The 20000-nt window shown below is 33.4% G+C and overlaps 1 protein-coding gene across 1 annotated transcript in view; it reads left to right on the top strand.

The window, feature by feature from the left end:
- LOC145288265 (CD109 antigen-like) overlaps nucleotides 1-20000 on the top strand; it is a 345184-nt gene that overhangs the window by 200728 nt on the left and 124456 nt on the right. The window contains exons 11-14 of the mRNA XM_080136304.1: nucleotides 1-82; nucleotides 2979-3251; nucleotides 11135-11314; nucleotides 14380-14502. The exon at nucleotides 1-82 is cut by the window's left edge and continues 21 nt beyond it. Of these exons, the coding sequence (XP_079992430.1) occupies nucleotides 1-82; nucleotides 2979-3251; nucleotides 11135-11314; nucleotides 14380-14502 (658 nt within the window). The remainder of the gene's footprint in view (nucleotides 83-2978; nucleotides 3252-11134; nucleotides 11315-14379; nucleotides 14503-20000) is intronic.

Genomic DNA, 20000 nt, shown 5'->3' with positions numbered 1-20000 from the left:
GCGAGGTGTGGCCACTGTTGAAATCAGTGATGGCAATGTCTGGTCTTCTTTTCCTTCGAAAAAGATTACAAAATCGAAAGAGGTAAGCTGAGTGACCTTTAACATCATGCATGAGTTAATGGTCAAATGAAATTATTTTGAATGAACAAATGTTTAATAAAATTTTATGCTAATCCACGTATTTCTAGAAACGACTTTATCAATTTTTCAGTCCGTTAGTCTGCCGTACTTTATTTGATTGGCTGTGTCAAAATATAACAGTAACACACCTCCATAAGAACTTTCTGTTTTGTTTTACGGCATATCAACGATTTTTGGGTCATTTAACGCCAAAAAGTCTATATATTAATACAATAGCATGTGCGTTATTTTGTGTGTCCTGCTTACATCTTTTTTCTTCCGAGTGACTGTCGGTTAATTGTTATGACCGTCCATTTCTTGTAAAAAAATAATTTTACCAAGGATTCTCCATAACTTTTGGTTTCGGTTTCGATCATACCTGAAGGAACTCAAGTTATATATATATATATATATATATATATATATATATATATATATATATATATATATTAATTTCTATTTTTATTTTGGACCATTAGTCTCATCTTTATTAGTTGTTGTTTTTGGATCTTTTTATTGGTTCACAAAGTTTCGGCCAACTTCCTCTGGCCTTCGTCAGGTGGTAACCGCGACGGATAGGAACTTCGAAACTCCTAACTGCATTCTCAGCCATCACTGCCATCCGTAGTTGTTGTCGTCTCACCACATTTTGACCAATTAACCTCTGGCACGCTTTGGGTGGGATTGAAACCGCTATCTTCAGACAATGTTCATCTGGAACCGTAGAGATTCAACGTCTCTATCAACTGCGCAACGGGCCCCGAAGGGCGATCAAGGTTGGATTCTTTGATCTTATAAATCCACGTTTTATTTATTATCTGATCTTCCATAGTCGGGTCCGTACCGATTGGTATATATATATATATATATATATATATATATTATTCCTTAATTGGAATTCATTTTTTTTTAGATGAGCATTATATATTAATTTCTATTTTTATTTCGGACCATTAGTCTCATCTTTATTAGTTGTTGTTTTTGGATCTTTTTATTGGTTCACAACGTTTCGGCCAACTTCCTCTGGCCTTCGTAAAAAAAAAAAAAAAAAAAAAAAAATGAATTCCAATTAAGGAATAATATATATATATATATATATACCAATCGGTACGGACCCGACTATGGAAGATCAGATAATAAATAAAACGTGGATTTATAAGATCAAAGAATCCAACCTTGATCGCCCTTCGGGGCCCGTGGCGCAGTTGATAGAGACGTTGAATCTCTACTGTTCCAGATGAACATTGTCTGAAGATAGCGGTTTCAATCCCACTCAAAGCGTGCCAGAGGTTAATTGGTCAAAATGTGGTGAGACGACAACAACTACGGACAAAGGCCAGAGGAATAGTTTGCCGATGAGGATAATAGTCCATAAATAAATAAATATAAAATGAATAAATTACTCATCTCTAAAGAATGCCAATAACTAAAAAAAATAATAAAAAAAGATAAGTTTTTACTTGATCTGAAAAATGATCTTGATAAACCCTGTCGATCGTATGAACGTGCGTATACTTTTTTTTTTTTTTACTGTAGTTGCATGATATTCAGATAGATGAGTTGATTGCTATACCCTGTTCTGCATTTTCTTGTAGTGTGAATGGGAGGAGTTTACAAAACCTCTTACATTACCCACGGGGTGATCTCCCTTGTTGAATACTATGAAATAATTTTCATTTCAAAATACATACATAATATACATTATGATATGAATTCGTAATTTAACGAGTTATTTAACATTGGATCTACACTTGAAGTTTATGCTTTTTTTCTGGTTTGGGGATGTGATTGTTTTGTCGTGAATATAAGAGTCATTAATACTGTTCTGAAGAAAGACGCTGTTGCAAACACATTTTTGTGCCATTTTGTATAACTGAAAATAAACATCGACTAGAAATAGCTGTAAACGAATTTAATACCATTGTGTTTACTCTATATTTTGTATATGATTAGAAAATATTAGATTGAGAAGAAAGTTCTTGCAGAATTTTTAATTTTGATTTCAAATGATGTATTTTCAAATAAGTTTTCGTTATAATAACTTCACTTTATATATCATTTTAAAGAGCGTTTTTCGTTCTATCTAATAGTTTAAATTACAATCGTTTTAAAACAATTATGTCTTCTTTTCAGAACATTGACTACAAGATGGAAAAAAGCAAATTCGCATAATTTTCTTATTTCAATTCAAACTAGGCCGAACAGCGGCTGAAACAGCTCGTGATATCAAAGAAGCATTTGAACCAAAAGCCACTACTGAGCACATCATAATGTTAGTTTAAGAAATTTCATGGTGGTGGCGAGAGTTTTGAAGATGATGAGCGTAGTGGTCGGCCATTGAATGTTATTATTAACACATTTATATACGAAGTCAAGGATAGGTTTGTGATTGAGTTCGAATCCCCCACCAACAGCTATTATCACTTCCTACAGAGATGATTGCGTAAGCATGAAAAACTGTTAATATTTATTTTAAAAATATTGTAGTCATAAAAAAATCCATTTAAGAAATTAAAGTTGACCCCTCTTTATGGAATTAAGGAAAAGTGATCAAATTAAATGCAAGTACAATATTCTGCTTTCTAGTCGTTGAATACTCTCTGACTGTTAACTATTTATACCTGCTTACATTTATACGCACTTAATTTTCTCCAATTCTTGTATCTTAATTGCTGATGGCCTTGAGATGCTAACCTACAAAGTTAAGAGTGGCTTTGTGAATCGGTTCGAATCTCTATACGCAGATGATTGCGTAAGTACGAAGCATTGGTGCATGTATGTATAAAAATAATTGTTAAAATTTATTTAAAAAGATTATTTCTTTTATCGGTATCTATAAATGCTTTGATTTTTTTCAGATTTATGGTGAAGCTGTTTTTGACATCATGATCAAAGAACTGATAACGCCACCAAATAACACATTTGTGGATATCAACCAGAACATGAATAGAAGAAGAATATTAGACAGCGTTTCATTCAACGCTTCTGTCACTGAAAATCTTACAGAAAAAACCCTTTTTGCCCCGATTGCTTCGACAGCAATTGTTCCAGCCATCGTCGAAATTGGATTCAATGAAAATAATAATAATTTCAGAGATCATTTCAAAGATGGATTAACTCTTCGAATCCCCGTAAGTAACTTTTAATTCTTTGGCCATATAAGTTTTAATCCTAATATTTTTTACCTCCTTTCCATCCAGAAAGACAATGGATAACCCTTGTTTTTGAAACCTAGTGCATATGTGCACATAGAAAAATAGCAGCAACAGCAAAGGATGGCTGGCTTTCAAAGAGATTAGCTGCAGCAGCAGTAGTAGCCAAATAAAGCACATATGCAAATCAGGAAGTGTGCGTGACAAGAAAAAGGAATAAAAGAAGAAAAAAGTGTGCATCAAAGAAAATGGGCGGGAATTCCTAACGGTCCAAGGGAAGACTATATAAGAATAGAAGGCTTTCCGACATCTAGGGACCTCAACATTAAAGGAGTGGGATTTAGCTTCATATTGGTTTCTTCGGGAGTATATACATCGAAGGAACAAAAATGCTATGAATTCATCTGAGCACATTCTGTTAAAGTACTTGTAAAACAGACACAGAGGTGTTATATTGCAGTGATGGGGTTGGAGTTTGTTTGTGCAGAACCTAATATTAGGTTGGAAACTTTTTTAAAACCCCATCTTAACGGGAGAGACAATTGGTAGATATACCAGTCTAGATGTGGAATACTCCATGCATAGGCGAATGGTGACTCTGTGGAGATATAGGATACTAGGTGTGACTAATTTTCTAGCACGGTAGAGAGAGAGAGCCCACCTTTTTTGCAGCAACCTTGGCAATGTCTTCAATGCATTTGTTCCAATTCATGTTGTATGTGACTTAATAGCATTAACTATTAACTTCAATTTATGGACCCATTCCACTATTTTATAAGGTCGTTTAGTGAAACAAATGCTGCACAATCTTTAATAGCATTTCTCCTGAAGTGCTATTATGTGAGTCCAATGGAAATAAAATGACTTAAGCGTCTAGTCTATAATGAAGTGCTATTATGTGAGTCCAATGGAAATAAAATGACTTAAGCGTCTAGTCTATAATGAAGTGCTATTATGTGAGTCCAATGGAAATAAAATGACTTAATCGTCTAGTCTATAATGAAGTGCTATTATGTGAGTCCAATGGAAATAAAATGACTTAAGCGTCTAGTCTATAATGAAGTGCTATTATGTGAGTCCAATGGAAATAAAATGACTTAATCGTCTAGTCTATAATGAAGTGCTATTATGTGAGTCCAATGGAAATAAAATGACTTAATCGTCTAGTCTATAATGAAGTGCTATTATGTGAGTCCAATGGAAATAAAATGACTTAATCGTCTAGTCTATAATGAAGTGCTATTATGTGAGTCCAATGGAAATAAAATGACTTAAGCGTCTAGTCTATAATGAAGTGCTATTATGTGAGTCCAATGGAAATAAAATGACTTAATCGTCTAGTCTATAATGAAGTGCTATTATGTGAGTCCAATGGAAATAAAATGACTTAATCGTCTAGTCTATAATGAAGTGCTATTATGTGAGTCCAATGGAAATAAAATGACTTAATCGTCTAGTCTATAATGAAGTGCTATTATGTGAGTCCAATGGAAATAAAATGACTTAAGCGTCTAGTCTATAATGAAGTGCTATTATGTGAGTCCAATGGAAATAAAATGACTTAAGCGTCTAGTCTATAATGAAGTGCTATTATGTGAGTCCAATGGAAATAAAATGACTTAAGCGTCTAGTCTATAATGAAGTGCTATTATGTGAGTCCAATGGAAATAAAATGACTTAATCGTCTAGTCTATAATGAAGTGCTATTATGTGAGTCCAATGGAAATAAAATGACTTAATCGTCTAGTCTATAATGAAGTGCTATTATGTGAGTCCAATGGAAATAAAATGACTTAATCGTCTAGTCTATAATGAAGTGCTATTATGTGAGTCCAATGGAAATAAAATGACTTAATCGTCTAGTCTATAATGAAGTGCTATTATGTGAGTCCAATGGAAATAAAATGACTTAATCGTCTAGTCTATAATGAAGTGCTATTATGTGAGTCCAATGGAAATAAAATGACTTAATCGTCTAGTCTATAATGAAGTGCTATTATGTGAGTCCAATGGAAATAAAATGACTTAATCGTCTAGTCTATAATGAAGTGCTATTATGTGAGTCCAATGGAAATAAAATGACTTAAGCGTCTAGTCTATAATGAAGTGCTATTATGTGAGTCCAATGGAAATAAAATGACTTAAGCGTCTAGTCTATAATGAAGTGCTATTATGTGAGTCCAATGGAAATAAAATGACTTAATCGTCTAGTCTATAATGAAGTGCTATTATGTGAGTCCAATGGAAATAAAATGACTTAAGCGTCTAGTCTATAATGAAGTGCTATTATGTGAGTCCAATGGAAATAAAATGACTTAATCGTCTAGTCTATAATGAAGTGCTATTATGTGAGTCCAATGGAAATAAAATGACTTAAGCGTCTAGTCTATAATGAAGTGCTATTATGTGAGTCCAATGGAAATAAAATGACTTAATCGTCTAGTCTATAATGAAGTGCTATTATGTGAGTCCAATGGAAATAAAATGACTTAAGCGTCTAGTCTATAATGAAGTGCTATTATGTGAGTCCAATGGAAATAAAATGACTTAATCGTCTAGTCTATAATGAAGTGCTATTATGTGAGTCCAATGGAAATAAAATGACTTAAGCGTCTAGTCTATAATGAAGTGCTATTATGTGAGTCCAATGGAAATAAAATGACTTAATCGTCTAGTCTATAATGAAGTGCTATTATGTGAGTCCAATGGAAATAAAATGACTTAAGCGTCTAGTCTATAATGAAGTGCTATTATGTGAGTCCAATGGAAATAAAATGACTTAATCGTCTAGTCCATAATGAAGTGCTATTATGTGAGTCCAATGGAAATAAAATGACTTAAGCGTCTAGTCTATAATGAAGTGCTATTATGTGAGTCCAATGGAAATAAAATGACTTAATCGTCTAGTCCATAATGAAGTGCTATTATGTGAGTCCAATGGAAATAAAATGACTTAAGCGTCTAGTCTATAATGAAGTGCTATTATGTGAGTCCAATGGAAATAAAATGACTTAATCGTCTAGTCTATAATGAAGTGCTATTATGTGAGTCCAATGGAAATAAAATGACTTAAGCGTCTAGTCTATAATGAAGTGCTATTATGTGAGTCCAATGGAAATAAAATGACTTAATCGTCTAGTCCATAATGAAGTGCTATTATGTGAGTCCAATGGAAATAAAATGACTTAAGCGTCTAGTCTATAATGAAGTGCTATTATGTGAGTCCAATGGAAATAAAATGACTTAAGCGTCTAGTCTATAATGAAGTGCTATTATGTGAGTCCAATGGAAATAAAATGACTTAAGCGTCTAGTCTATAATGAAGTGCTATTATGTGAGTCCAATGGAAATAAAATGACTTAAGTGTCTAGTCTATAATGTTGTTTAATGCAAAGCGTCTTGTCTATAATGTTGTTTAATGCAGAGCTAGTAACATTTTTGAAATGTGAATGAAGGATAGGCAAACTAGTTCGAGGTGGATGCTGGTATGCAACTGAAAGATTAATCCAATACCGTGATAAGCAGCAAAATCTTATTCCCAAGGTTCAATCCTTGCTATAGGCAATAATAAAAAACATTTTGGATTTTTTTTTTTTAAATAAGGATTGATAATCTTTATTATTTGGATTATTCAGACTACTGTTCTTATCTTAAATAATATTCTAATGATGTTTCGGACTAAATCAGTATGACTAGTATGAAAACTGTATATCAAGTAAATCAATGTTTTTAAAATGTGCGCATTCTTTTTTGTTTGTGTCATCAGGAACAAAATTGTAATTAATGTAGAGTTATTAATAGAGCTAATAATTAATGGTGATAATAATTAATGGTGATACTAACTCATGAAGATGGTAGTTAATTAAAATCGTAATTGATGGAGATAATAATTAATGAAGTTAGTAATTAATAGATTGTATTTAATAGAGATAATAATTAATGGTGGTAATATTTAATGGCGATATACTTTTATGGAGATAGTAAAAATTAGTGATCGTCAGTAATAGAGATAGTTAGTAATGGAGATCGTAATAACTAAAAATAGTAATTAATAGAGATAGAAATTAATAGAGATAGTAATAAATGGAGATAATAATTAATGGAGATCGTAATTAATGAGGATCATACTTAATAGGGATCATAATTAAAAAAGATAGTACTTAATAAATATTGTAATTTGTAGAAATCGTAATTAATTGAAATAGTAATTAATGGAGATCGTAATTAATGGTGATAATGATTAATGGAGACTGTAAATAATAGAAATCGTAATTAATAGATATGATAAATGATACCGGAAAGCAGGACAGCCAAACAGTGTTCCACTGGTGGGCAGTTCTGTGAAAGAAGCTTTGTTCATGGAATCTGCGTCTAGATTTAGGCACAGATAGTGAGTGAGGGAAATAGTTTATAGTGGTTGTAGCTAGTGGAGTGTTTTTGTGAAAGTTTGGCAAGAGGGAACCATAAATTGGAGTTTAATCGAGCAGTTGCCATGAAAATAACGATAGAACAGAGACAGACTTGCAGTGTCTCTTCTGTGGGGTAAAAGTTGCAGGGAAGAGAAAATGGCATCACCTAATAAGTTTCGAAGCCCTTTTTGAACTCTATCAAAGCTAGATAGGGTGCACTCAGCTGCTCCTGCTTAGAGAAATGGAATCATGTTGTCTTTTCTATGGCGACAATTTTATTACCTCATTCTGTAAAAACTGAACAGAAAACAAAAAGATAGAGAAACACTACATGGAACGAAGAAAACTGAAATCATATAATCGTAAGTTAACCCCCCCCCCCAAATTGCATCACTGGCACCACACCATATTGTCCAGAAGATTCGAGGAGGATAGAAAAACTGTAGGGAGAAAGCACTACTCAGACCTTCACTGGATGAGTACAAAGGGGACTGTGATCTTGAGGAAGATTGTTTCCACTCAAATTCTAGGGAAGGCCAAAGTGCGAAATGTGAAGTCAATAATAAGTGTCTGTTGCGATAATGCAAATATATTTGCAAAGTTTATCAAACTCTGGGGAGATTTATTGTTACTCAGACTCCAGGAAACACCACCGGTTGTTGTCAGTAAGTAATCTCTAATGATAATCCATGTGAGAACTCCTAGTGAGTGCAAATAATAATTGTATTAGAGTGCTCTATGCTTGCATAACAACAACATCAATATAAAAAATATAAAATTAGAGACACAACAAAAAATTAGAGACACAACAAAGTCGCTCAGGTACTACATTGGGATATATGTAAACTCTATGGATTAGAAATTGTAGAAGCATAGGTCAGAAATGGCACAGAAGATTGGAAATGTCAAACTTCTTTTGTGGAGAAAAATTGATAACATTTTGGAATATTCTGAACCTGACTTAATTATTGCCATAGCTGCCCCTTCGGTGCCAGACTGCAGGAAAAAGAACAGGGAAAACTAAATAAATATCAAGATCTAAAATATAAATTAGACTAATGCAATGTAATAGTGATTTTTGTTGGACCATAACGAAAAGCCACCATAAATGGCTTAATCAGATCAAAGAAACAATTTCTTTTTCCAATTCTGTAAAAATCTTACCTGTTAGGAATGTCCAAAGTGTTAAGATGCAACTAAAAGTGTAACACTTTAAACGATCCTATTTACTTGCCTCCCCTGGAGGGCAGAGTTATGTGGATAAAACCTAGCTCCCCCAAAAGGGGCACTCTGGATAGGAACAAAAATAAAAATTGTCTCAGTCATGAAGGATTTCTCCTCCACTGATCGAGGACAGAAAAGATGAAGTGTAATTTCAGAACAGATACTACACGTTGTTCCTAGTCAACAGTTTGCACATAAATGCATACTTTTGCACCTGTGCATTTTCGCCAGGGAGCGATCAAACAAGCAGATAAATCAAACAAATGTGTGGTTTTGAAGGTGTGTCCGTAAATTATTTGAGGAAAAATAAGAAAAAATAACAAAAAAATATGCCCAAACTAAGGGAGGTAATTACCCCCAATTAAAAAAAATTCCTTTCCAAGAGTCACTTCCCTTGCACTGAAGAAAAATGCAAACACAAGTAGTTTCGTAAAACAAGGGAGGTAATTCCACAATGAAAACTTCTTTCCTTCAGTCGTCTCCCTTGCATTGTGTTTTTTTTTAAAGAAAAAAAAAACGAAAATACACGTGGGATGTCTATCCACGGTTTTGTAAAACATTTTCTCACTAATATTGACAATTAGCATAAAAATTCAGTTAAAATTGAATCATAAGAAAGTCTTAAAAAATACCCAAGTGACCTCTGAAAATTGTCCTTTTGTTATAATTTACGAACACACCCTCAAACCCATGGTCTTGCAATGCAGAGCTAACTTCTTTTCCTTAGTTGAAAAAAAATATAAATTGCTCATGAAGGTCGTAGGTTTCAACGATCGAAACATTGTGCTAATTGACGAGAATAATAATTGTCTGAACAATCAAAACAAGACAAAGTTGCTGATGTTTTAAAAGTTTTAGTAGAGAGAGATAATGAACTCGTGGAAAGGATAGATCAATATTACGTTGTTCGTATTTGATGACGACTTATGTAATATATTGTTGTTGTTCATGTTAGTAGAGTCTTAGTGTGTTCATATGTGTGATCATGTTGTGTGCTTATATATCGTGTGTATATAAGAGAGAGACAGTTCTGTATATACAAGGAGACATATTATGAAATAGAGACATATGTTGTTGAGTGTGGTGAGATGCTAGATATTATATATATATTCATTGTGATTGTTCATATTGTTGAGAGACGGAGACATTGGTGAGATATAGAGACAGGGTACATATAAAGAGAGAGACAGTTATATATAACCAGACAGACAGGGTACAGATTTCTACAGGAGAGCCTAGCATATAATTCAATGAGAGGAGATTTATGAATATCTTGATAGATAGACCGAGAGTGCGTTTGACATTTACGTTTTGACAGTTGTACATTTTTATAAACACAAAGTTCGTATTAATACAATTTCACTTTACCTTTGTTTTGGTAGAATGACACAACACAGGTCGGCAGTTATAAAAACACATGATGATACGTTTATTTCTTCGACCAGTCGGACATGATTCTGTATTTCAAGGATTCAAAGTTGTTTACATGGTTACCTCTAAAACCTCTCGCTTCCCAGAGAGTGCCTCGACTCTTCTAGCTTCTCCTGTCTAACTTCTCTCGCTTCTTTCAACTGATTGATCCTGATTCTGACTTATCTAACTAAATTCATAACTCATGACGCCACTGCATGACCAACACGTGCCTCTCAGACACATGACATGACATGCCCCCGTGTTTAAGCATGCATTGTTATTCACATATTTCTTACAAAGCCAACCCTCTAACCTAATTTTCGTAGCCCACTTTACAAATAATATTTTCCATTGTCCGTTTTTAAATTCCTTATTTTAATTTTCATTTTTATAACAGAAACTAAATTCATCATTACATTCCTTTTTCAATATTGTCGGCACATCTTGTCTATATCGCTCCTAACAATAGACTACTTTTTAAAACTCTTTTTGTTTCTCTCCTCGGAGATGTGGCGTCATCACCTCTTATATTTTGTAATCTGCATTTTTAGAGTGTTTTAAATAGGCGGCCAACCATTGACTTTCCCACTCCAATCACGCTACCTGCATTTGGTACATTCCCATTTGCCGCCAGGTAATTCTATCTAATGTTACCCTTGCTAAAATTCATACTAGTAAACATAATCACTATTTACTGGCGTATGGTCCTATGATATAAGAGAATGTCTAAAAGTCAAGGCAAGTCTTGATGTTAAAAAAAAGCGCATGAAAATACATCATCAGGTAATAAAATATATGTGTTTTTGTTTTTTTTAGTTCTTCATCAAAAGACGAGATGGGAAACCATTGCAACCTGATGACTACAGCATTCCCTTGGAAGTTTCCATCAAAACAAACAACCAGGTTTACCAAGAAACAACTTATGAAATTCCTAAAAATGGCAAAATTATGATAGTTTTTGATCCGCCCAAGAATTCATCCAGTGTTTCAATTGATGTGAGTAACACTTTGGTTTGTTTTATTTAATATTCTGTATATATATATATATATATATATATATATATATATATATATATATATATATATATATACATATATATATATATATATATATATATACTAGCAAAAGTACCCATGTTGGTGATATTCTTGACGTAGAACTAAACAAAGTAGTCCAGCGAATTCAGGTCATGGGGAGGGCAGTGAGAGAAGGGTAAAAAGTCAAACCTCTTTGGCCGACGCTGAATCGTCCTGCCACAACCAAGGGCTTCCAGTGACCACCCGATTGCACCAATTCTGTAGCACATCCAGGCACACTTAGGTGTTGACTTTCAAGCCGACTTCGAAGATGTGAGGTGGCATGATGTGGCTCTTAGTTGAAACCACAATAAAGACCATAACCGTGCCTGAAGCGTTAAACTGTCCGGATTTGCAATGGCCCTATTGTCATAACTTTGATTGGTAGAGAGCATGAGTTGTACAGCGGTGCATCTCCAATCTCATTAATTGAACTTTCAGAAATGATAGACTCTTATCGCTCTTGGGATTTGTACATAACTGTCTAAATTCTCTCTCCCCCCCCTTTCTCTCTCTCTCTCTCTCTCTCTCTCTCTCTCTCTCTATATATATATATATATATATTTAAAAGAGTGTAGCCATCAACATTTGTGGGTTTTTTTTAAAGGTTTTCATCATATTTTTATTTTAAAATATTTTTATAACGCGTTTCGAGCTTATATGTATATATATATATATATAAACGGATTCCCCCATCAATTTTGATGTATGAGGTTACGCTACAACAACTAAGTTGTTTGGAAATCCATACAGATGATTTGTTTATAGTGGTGAAGGTTTTGTGTATGACCAACCATTATTTGTTATTACTGCTAATCTTTGTTAGTGCAATCGCTGCTATGAGACTGAGCAAGCAGTAGACCGCAGATTTTTTACAACACAGTTTTCCTTATATATATATATATATATATATATATATATATATATATATATATATATATATATATATATATATAGAGAGAGAGAGAGAGAGAGAGATAGATAGATAGATAATATTAAGTTGAAGCCTGTGTGTGTGTGTGTGTGTGTGTGTGTGTCTGGTCACGAATAGGCTCCTATATGGTTGACTATTTTAAAAAACTGATTACATATAATGATAGAAGATGTATCGAGACACAGGAATGGGTATGTTTGATCTGGCAGAACAGTGGTTCATTAAAATTGTGGGGTCTGCGTTCGCGCGTGGTTCACAAAGTATGGAAATAAAAAATTTTAAAGTTAAAAAAAACGTTTACAAGTGTTTTTGATATAGATGTACATAATAATACTTTGATAAGTATGTTTTAACTTAAATAGGGATGGTATAATAAAATTGTGGGGTCTGCGTTCGCGCCTGGCCTCCACAGAATGGAAATAGGCACAAACTTAATAAAGACTTTTCATATCTATCTGCGTAAGTATACTTTTATAATTGTTTTAGTTTGAAGAAATATGGTATAATAAAATTATGGGGTGTTCGTTCGTGCCTGACATCCATAGAATCGAAATATGTCACAAAGTTTTACATGGAGTTTATCTATTTTATTTTTACTTTCATCATATTTTACTTTGGTTTCGATAACCCCAAATTTAACCCAAATTTACAACCCTTCCTTTTCATAACCTATCATACTTTCATAAATCAGAGTCCATTTTCTGTAGGCTGTTTTTGAACCCAGTCAACGACGGGTACTTTTGCTAGTATATATATATATATATATATATATATATATATATATATATATATAGTGTGTGTGTGTGTGTGTGTTGTCAAAGAGTAAATCTTTAACAAAGCAAAAATTATAAGAAAAGCTCAACACTATTAAGAGGAGCAAACAATAATATTAAATGAAAGATGAAGAATAAACGTTATATATATATATATATATATATATATATATATATATATATATATATATATATATATATATATATACATCATCAGAAGAATAAGCGAAAGTAAAGGGGAAATTTAAAACAACTCTTTTGACCATGGCATTTCGAAGCTATATGCTTCTCATTAGAAGAGAAGGAGGGCCAGAATTATGCAAAATGCAAATACAGAAAAAACTGTGGCTGGTTACCTTTAATGCATCTAAAACCAAACTCCTATCCTTACATCATCAACGCTCTGATTCCCATCTGGCATCAATTGTGATGGATGGCTCTCGTCTGGGTGAGGCCCCGTGTTTTGACAAGCTTCTGGGTTTGACCTTTACTCCTGATCTGAAATGGAACACGTACATCAAGTCTGTTGCCAAGGTCGCTGGAAAGATAGTGGGATCCTTCTACTGCTCCAGAAGATATCTCACTACTGATGCAATTCTCTATCTATATAAAAGCCAAGTACGTCCAAGGATGGAATACTGTTGCCATATCTGGGCAGGAGCTGCTAAAAACAGCCTATCTTGCCTTGACAGAGTACAAAATAGACTTTGTGGCTTAGTGGGGGATGCCCTTTTCTCTACCCTGTAACCTCTCTCCCACAGAAGAGACGTTGTGAGCCTATCCTTGTTTTATCGTTATTTCCATGGCAGGTGCTCGTCTGAACTCCAATCTCTGGTCCCCCCTCGCCAATCTTTCACGAAAAACACCCGTCTAGCTGAATCCACTGTGAAAAATTTCCCCCACTCTATATCTGTGCCTAAATCAAAACGTGGATTCCATGAACAAAGCTTCTTTCTTAGAACTGCACGCCTGTGGAACTCTGTTCTGTCTGCTTGCTTCCCTCCGGACTACAACTTGGATATCTTCAAGTCCAATGTTAACAAATTCCTTATAAACCGCCCCCTTAATTAAACACTTCATCAAATCTCCACACTAACGTAATGTACTTGCAATAACCCTTATCCCTGAGTGGCTTCCGGGCCTTGATAAGTGGTGATCACTGTGTAAAAAAACCCAAAAAAAACTGGCTTAATGACATTTAGACATTTCTTTTACAATATGTCACCTGCGCATTGCATGTAATTTATTAATGCCTTGTTTTCCCTTTTCTGTTACAGGTTACCTACTACGCTGTTGAAAATGGCGTCAAATACAAACTTTCTTCAAATAGATATCTCCGGCCTTTTGAAACCTCTTTTGGCGAACAAATGCAAATCACACTTTTATCTAAGAACATTACAGTAAGTTTTTTTTCTCGTTTTCACCCCAAACAAGGCACAGTGCCACTTTGATGCAGGCGATACTTTTTTTGAGATAATAATATGTAGGGAGTTGAGCAGCAATATGTCTGTTTACATTAAACTTGAACTTCTGCATGTCAGTACAGTCAGGGAGGCAGAAACCCAAAAGGGAATTCCAAAGTCTAGCAGTCTTAGTGAATAAACTATTAAATTAGAAGACTTTCTGACATCTAGGGATCTCTACTGCATAGGGGTGAGATTTTGCTGCTTGACAAGTTTGTCAGGGCTATTTACACTGAGTGTGTACAAGAGCCTGTAGTTCGTCAAAGCATTAAAAACCATTAAAATATTTGTAAAACAGGCAGAGGGATGCAACATTTCGTCAATGAGACAGAGGTTGAAGACTAGCTGACTGTGCAGAACCTATTAGGTTAGCAACTCTATTTTGAACCCTGTCTAAGTGTGAGAGACTAGAAGCAGATGTACCAGCCCAAATGTGGCAACAATACTCCATACATGGGCGAATGGTGGCCTTGTAGCTGTACAGGATACTCTCAGGCGTAAGTAACTTTCTAGCAGAGTAGAGAGAGCCCATCTTCTTTGCAGCATCCTTGGCAATGCCCTCGATGTATCTGTTCCAACTCATTTTCCCTGTGAATGTTAAACCGAGGAGTTTGATCAAAGAACTTTCAGGCAATGTATCATTAGCCATGGCTATTAGTGGTTGAAAAGGTTTCTTGTAATTATTAAAGGAAAGAAGCTTAATCTTGGCAGCATTGAATGTAACAGTTCATTTTTGTCTCCATTCCAGTACAGACTGCCTTGAATATGTTTTTGTCTATGAGCGATCAAAAAACAAATTAAGTCTGTATGCATCACGTCATCTAGTGGTGGTTAATCACTTTGTTTAACGAGACAAATAAGCTTCTCATGAATGTCACAAAGAAAAATTTTGCTGAGTTTTTCAAGGTTTTATTGGAGTGAATGAACTTATGGAGAAAGAAACTACACAACTAAAATGGGTTTTTTCTTAACCTAGTTTTCTAACCTGATAATTTAGAGAAAGAGACGGGCAGAGGCATTGGTAAGATTCACTGATATTATCAGTTTCTACATTATTTGTCTTCTTGAAGGAGACTGATATGAAAACCTTTGTTTCTCTCGTTTGAAAACGTGTTGTCATGTCATACCGTGATTGTTGGACTTTTGTTTTATCAACAGAGTTAGACCTCTAGCTTGTTTAACTTTGTCTGAATAAATTCTGCTTGCAACTAAGGTTACCCTGACATGTACTACGGTATGACCCTTATGAAAATTCACACTAGCTAACTTTATCCTTACTTACTGGTGTAGAATGCTTACTATGTACCATATGGTCTTGTCTGTTTATTTGCCAATGTATTTAACTTTAACGCTAACTAATCTTCATCACCATTGATGAAAAGAAGAAATGTGACATAGTTTTCATATGGAAAATTTATTACCAACATCTCTATATTTGAATGCATCTCTTGTATCTTTGGACCTTTTTTGTTCTTTTATGAAAAGGGGATTTTCTTCAGAAATATCAAAATAGTTTCCTCATTCTGGATTTTAATTATAGTAAGTTTAAAATTTACTTACATTCTGGATTATATTTATAGTAAGTTTAAAATTTACTGTAACTCTATGCAAAAAATATATCATAATTGTTTCAGTCCCCTCTTATATATATATATATATATATATATATATATATATATATATATATATATATATATATATATATATATATATAAAATACAAATTACAATTAAATTTACCAAAATGATCCAAGATGGTAAAACTAAAGTATATTATAAATATTAAAGAATTAATATTTATAAAGTAATCTCAACCAGATGTAAACGCCGCAGATTAAGGACTTATTAAGTGTTTCCTTATCAGATTAAATATGTTTTTAACTCTTTTTCAAAGTGTTTTTTAACATGTTTTATTAACTATTTGCTCTTATATATATATATATATATATATATATATATATATATATATATATATATATATATATATGAGCAAACAATTAATGAAATATGTTAAAAAACACTTTGAAATGAGTTAAAAACATATTTAATCTGAAAAGGAAACACTAGATAAATGGATAGTCCTTAATCCGCGCAGTTTCGAAGAAATACTCTCCTTCTCATCAGAGTGTAGGAATTAGCAAAATGCAGGATCGGATTTTGCATGCAGAAGTATTTGATGAAACAACAAATAAGTCAAAGATCTTACTTGAAAACAAAATAAGTTAAGCAGAGGGAATATGTTAAATAAAAAGGTGATTATACATTAATGGATAGTCTGGTGGAAGATAAAACATCCAGTGACGGTAAAATCCAAATGTAAAACTTCAAGAATTAATATTTATAATTTACTTTAATTTTACCATCTTGGATCATTTTGGTAAATTCAATTGTAATTTTCATTATATATATATATATATATATATATATATATATATATATATATATATATATATATATATTTACCAGTGGTGAAAAAACCAGACTAGAGTGCTCAATGTGTAGTCAGAGCAGTATATAGGAAATTTTATATATATATATATATAATACAGATACGTCTAAAAACGAAATCCTGCAGCCACATCTGGAGAGGTGCTATACAGAGCATTCTTTCCTACCGTGACTAATTACAAAATCATCTTCAGAATCATGTGGACAGTGTGATCTATTCTTTTCTCTACAGACCAGTTCTTGCAGAAAAATCTTTGCTATTTTCTTCAATTAACTGTGTGTTAAAGGCAGAGTATTACTTCATGTATTGTTTCTTTATGTGTATTATCATCTTGTTTCGTCCCCCTCTTCTTTTGCACTCATAAACTTACAGCACATCAAAATCACAAACATATTTATACAATATGTACAAAGATTCAAGTAAATTACAACATCCACTTATATTTTGTAGAAATTGCTTAATTAGACAGCTCATCAATCTTTCGAGATCGTTTAATGCCAAAGAACTTATTGTATACAATTGATTAAGTTATTTAATTCATAGTTAGGAGGGTATGAACTTCTGGGTTCGTATCTTTTCCAATCACAAAAGATGTGTATGTATTTTAACACTGATTGATTAATTTCATAGTCTGTAAAGTTATCCATTAGGCTAAACATGCATCCAAACTTTTTTGGAACTAGTGTTTTGCTAGTCTCTATCTGCTGAAGTATTATTTTCAGAGAATGTGCTCGACTTAACTCCAATCTTTGTTTCCCCATTACAAGACACTCACAATAAAGATTCGTTGTCCATCATAATATTCCACCTTTTCTTAAAGGAAATTATAAATAACCAAAAAATTTATTTATATAAAATAATTATCTAGAAATTTAAGAAGTATCATCCAAGACATTAATAAAAAATTCATAAGAAATAAAACATGTTTATATATTATGATGGATCTATATTTGAATGCATCTCTGTTATCCTTTAAAAAGCAGAGCTCCTTGGATGTTTTTTGTTCTTTTTTGATAATGGGTTTTTTACAAGAAATATCCAAATATTTTTCACCATTCCGGATTTTAATTTATAATAAGTTTAAAATTTACTGTAACTTTATGTGAAAAATGTATTATGAAAATAAAGAGTTATGTTTTTGAAGAGCATAGCACAATGCCTTCAATTATTTATTTTTATAGATCACTAGCATGGGTGCCCGGCGTTGCCCGGGTGTTTGGAGGTGTATGCTGAGTAAAAAAAAAAAAAAACTACAAAAAAAACGGTCAATTTTTTAAACTTTGACCCATATTATGACCCCTTTAACGTTTATTGTTTTGGGCTCAAATCAAGTTATTAAGTTAGATCTATGCCCAAGGAACCTATATCTAAAATTTCAAGTGTTTAGACCCCAAATTGTCGAAAGAGTTTGGTAGATTTCTTAAAAGTCAAATCGTTGAACTTTGACCCCTTAACAGCCAAATATCTGGCCGAAAACCGATCACACAAATTTTCCCAAATCTCAGTACCCTGTATATCAAATATCGAGTCTGTAGATTTAAAATTGACAGAGTTATTGCGTAGGGAAATGTATACAGACACACAAACACACACACACACACACACACACACACACACACACACACACACACACACACACACACACACACGTTCACTTTTATAGATATACTAGCATTTCAGCCCGGCGTTGCCCAGGTGCTTGGAGATGTATGTTGAGCAAAAAAAAAAGTGGTAGTAGGAAGGCAGGCTCGAACCCGTACCGCAAAGGAGGAAAAAAACGGGGTAAAACCTAACGTTTATGCTGTTACGACCACCACCAAACCGGAAGCGACATTTTTTAAAATTAAGTCTGAACAATCTAAAGGAGAGGATAACTTTCAAAAATATCGGCGAAAAAAGTGACCCCCCCCCCTGTAGAAAATGCCTAGTTGAAGGGGAAGATATTAATGTTTTTAGCCAATTTTTCGATATTTGTCGTATGAAAGGTCGAACTTTAAAACGATACAGATCTTGGTAAAATCCGTCGCCTCTATTGAAAGTTTAAGGCAGACATGCAAACATACATACATACATTTATATATTGGTAACTAAAAATTTTCTACCCAAACTAATGAAAAAGCTTGCCCTATCTCTGAATACCCTTTATGTAAAATTTCAAATATTTAGACCAGAAAGTGTCTGAGTAATTTGGAAGAGACCGCAGAGGTCAATTTTTTAAAAAACTTTGACCCCTATTATGACCCCTTAAAATTTATTGTTTTGGGCTCAAATCAAGTTATTAAGTTAGATCAATGTCCAAGAAACCTATATCTAAAATTTCAAGTGCGTAGACCCAAAATTGTCGGAGGAGTTTGGTAGTGTTCTCAAACGTCAAATCGTTGAACTTTGACCCCTTAATCGCCGAATTTCTGTTCGAAAACCGATCAAATCGATTTTTCCAAATCTCAGTACCCTGTATATCAAATTTCGAGTCTGTAGACTTAAAATTGACAGAGTTATTGCGTAAGGAAATGTACACAGACACACAGACACACAGACACACAGAAACGTTCACTTTTATATATATATAGATTTCTTTCAATATTTCTTACAGTCTTAGTAAATTACCTTCATATTTCTCTCTCTCTATCCTCTCTCTCTCTCCTCATCCTCTCTCTCCTTCTTTCTTTCTCTCTCACTGTCTGTCTGTCTGTCTGTCTGTCTCTCTCTCTCTCTCTCTCTCTCTCTCTATATATATATATATATATATATATATATATATATACTGTAAACTTACATTCCAGTTATAATAAATGGTCAGTCTACAATCATGAGTTTTATTTTTTTATATTCATTTATTTATTTATTTTTATATAGACCGATTTTTATATTTGATATTTTTCCATAAGTTTGTTTTACACATGTTTCATTGTGCATTTAGTCGATGCTGCCATTATCGGAGACAGATAGATATTATTGACAGTCACACATAAGCGAATGTAATGATA

The sequence above is a fragment of the Euprymna scolopes genome, chromosome 2 (genome assembly GCF_053919585.1).
Source record: "Euprymna scolopes isolate OS-2025 chromosome 2, ASM5391958v1, whole genome shotgun sequence".
In the NCBI taxonomy this organism is placed as follows: Eukaryota; Metazoa; Mollusca; class Cephalopoda; order Sepiida; family Sepiolidae; genus Euprymna; species Euprymna scolopes.
Note: the sequence above shows the minus strand (reverse complement) of the source record. Positions and strands in the feature narration are given on the sequence as shown.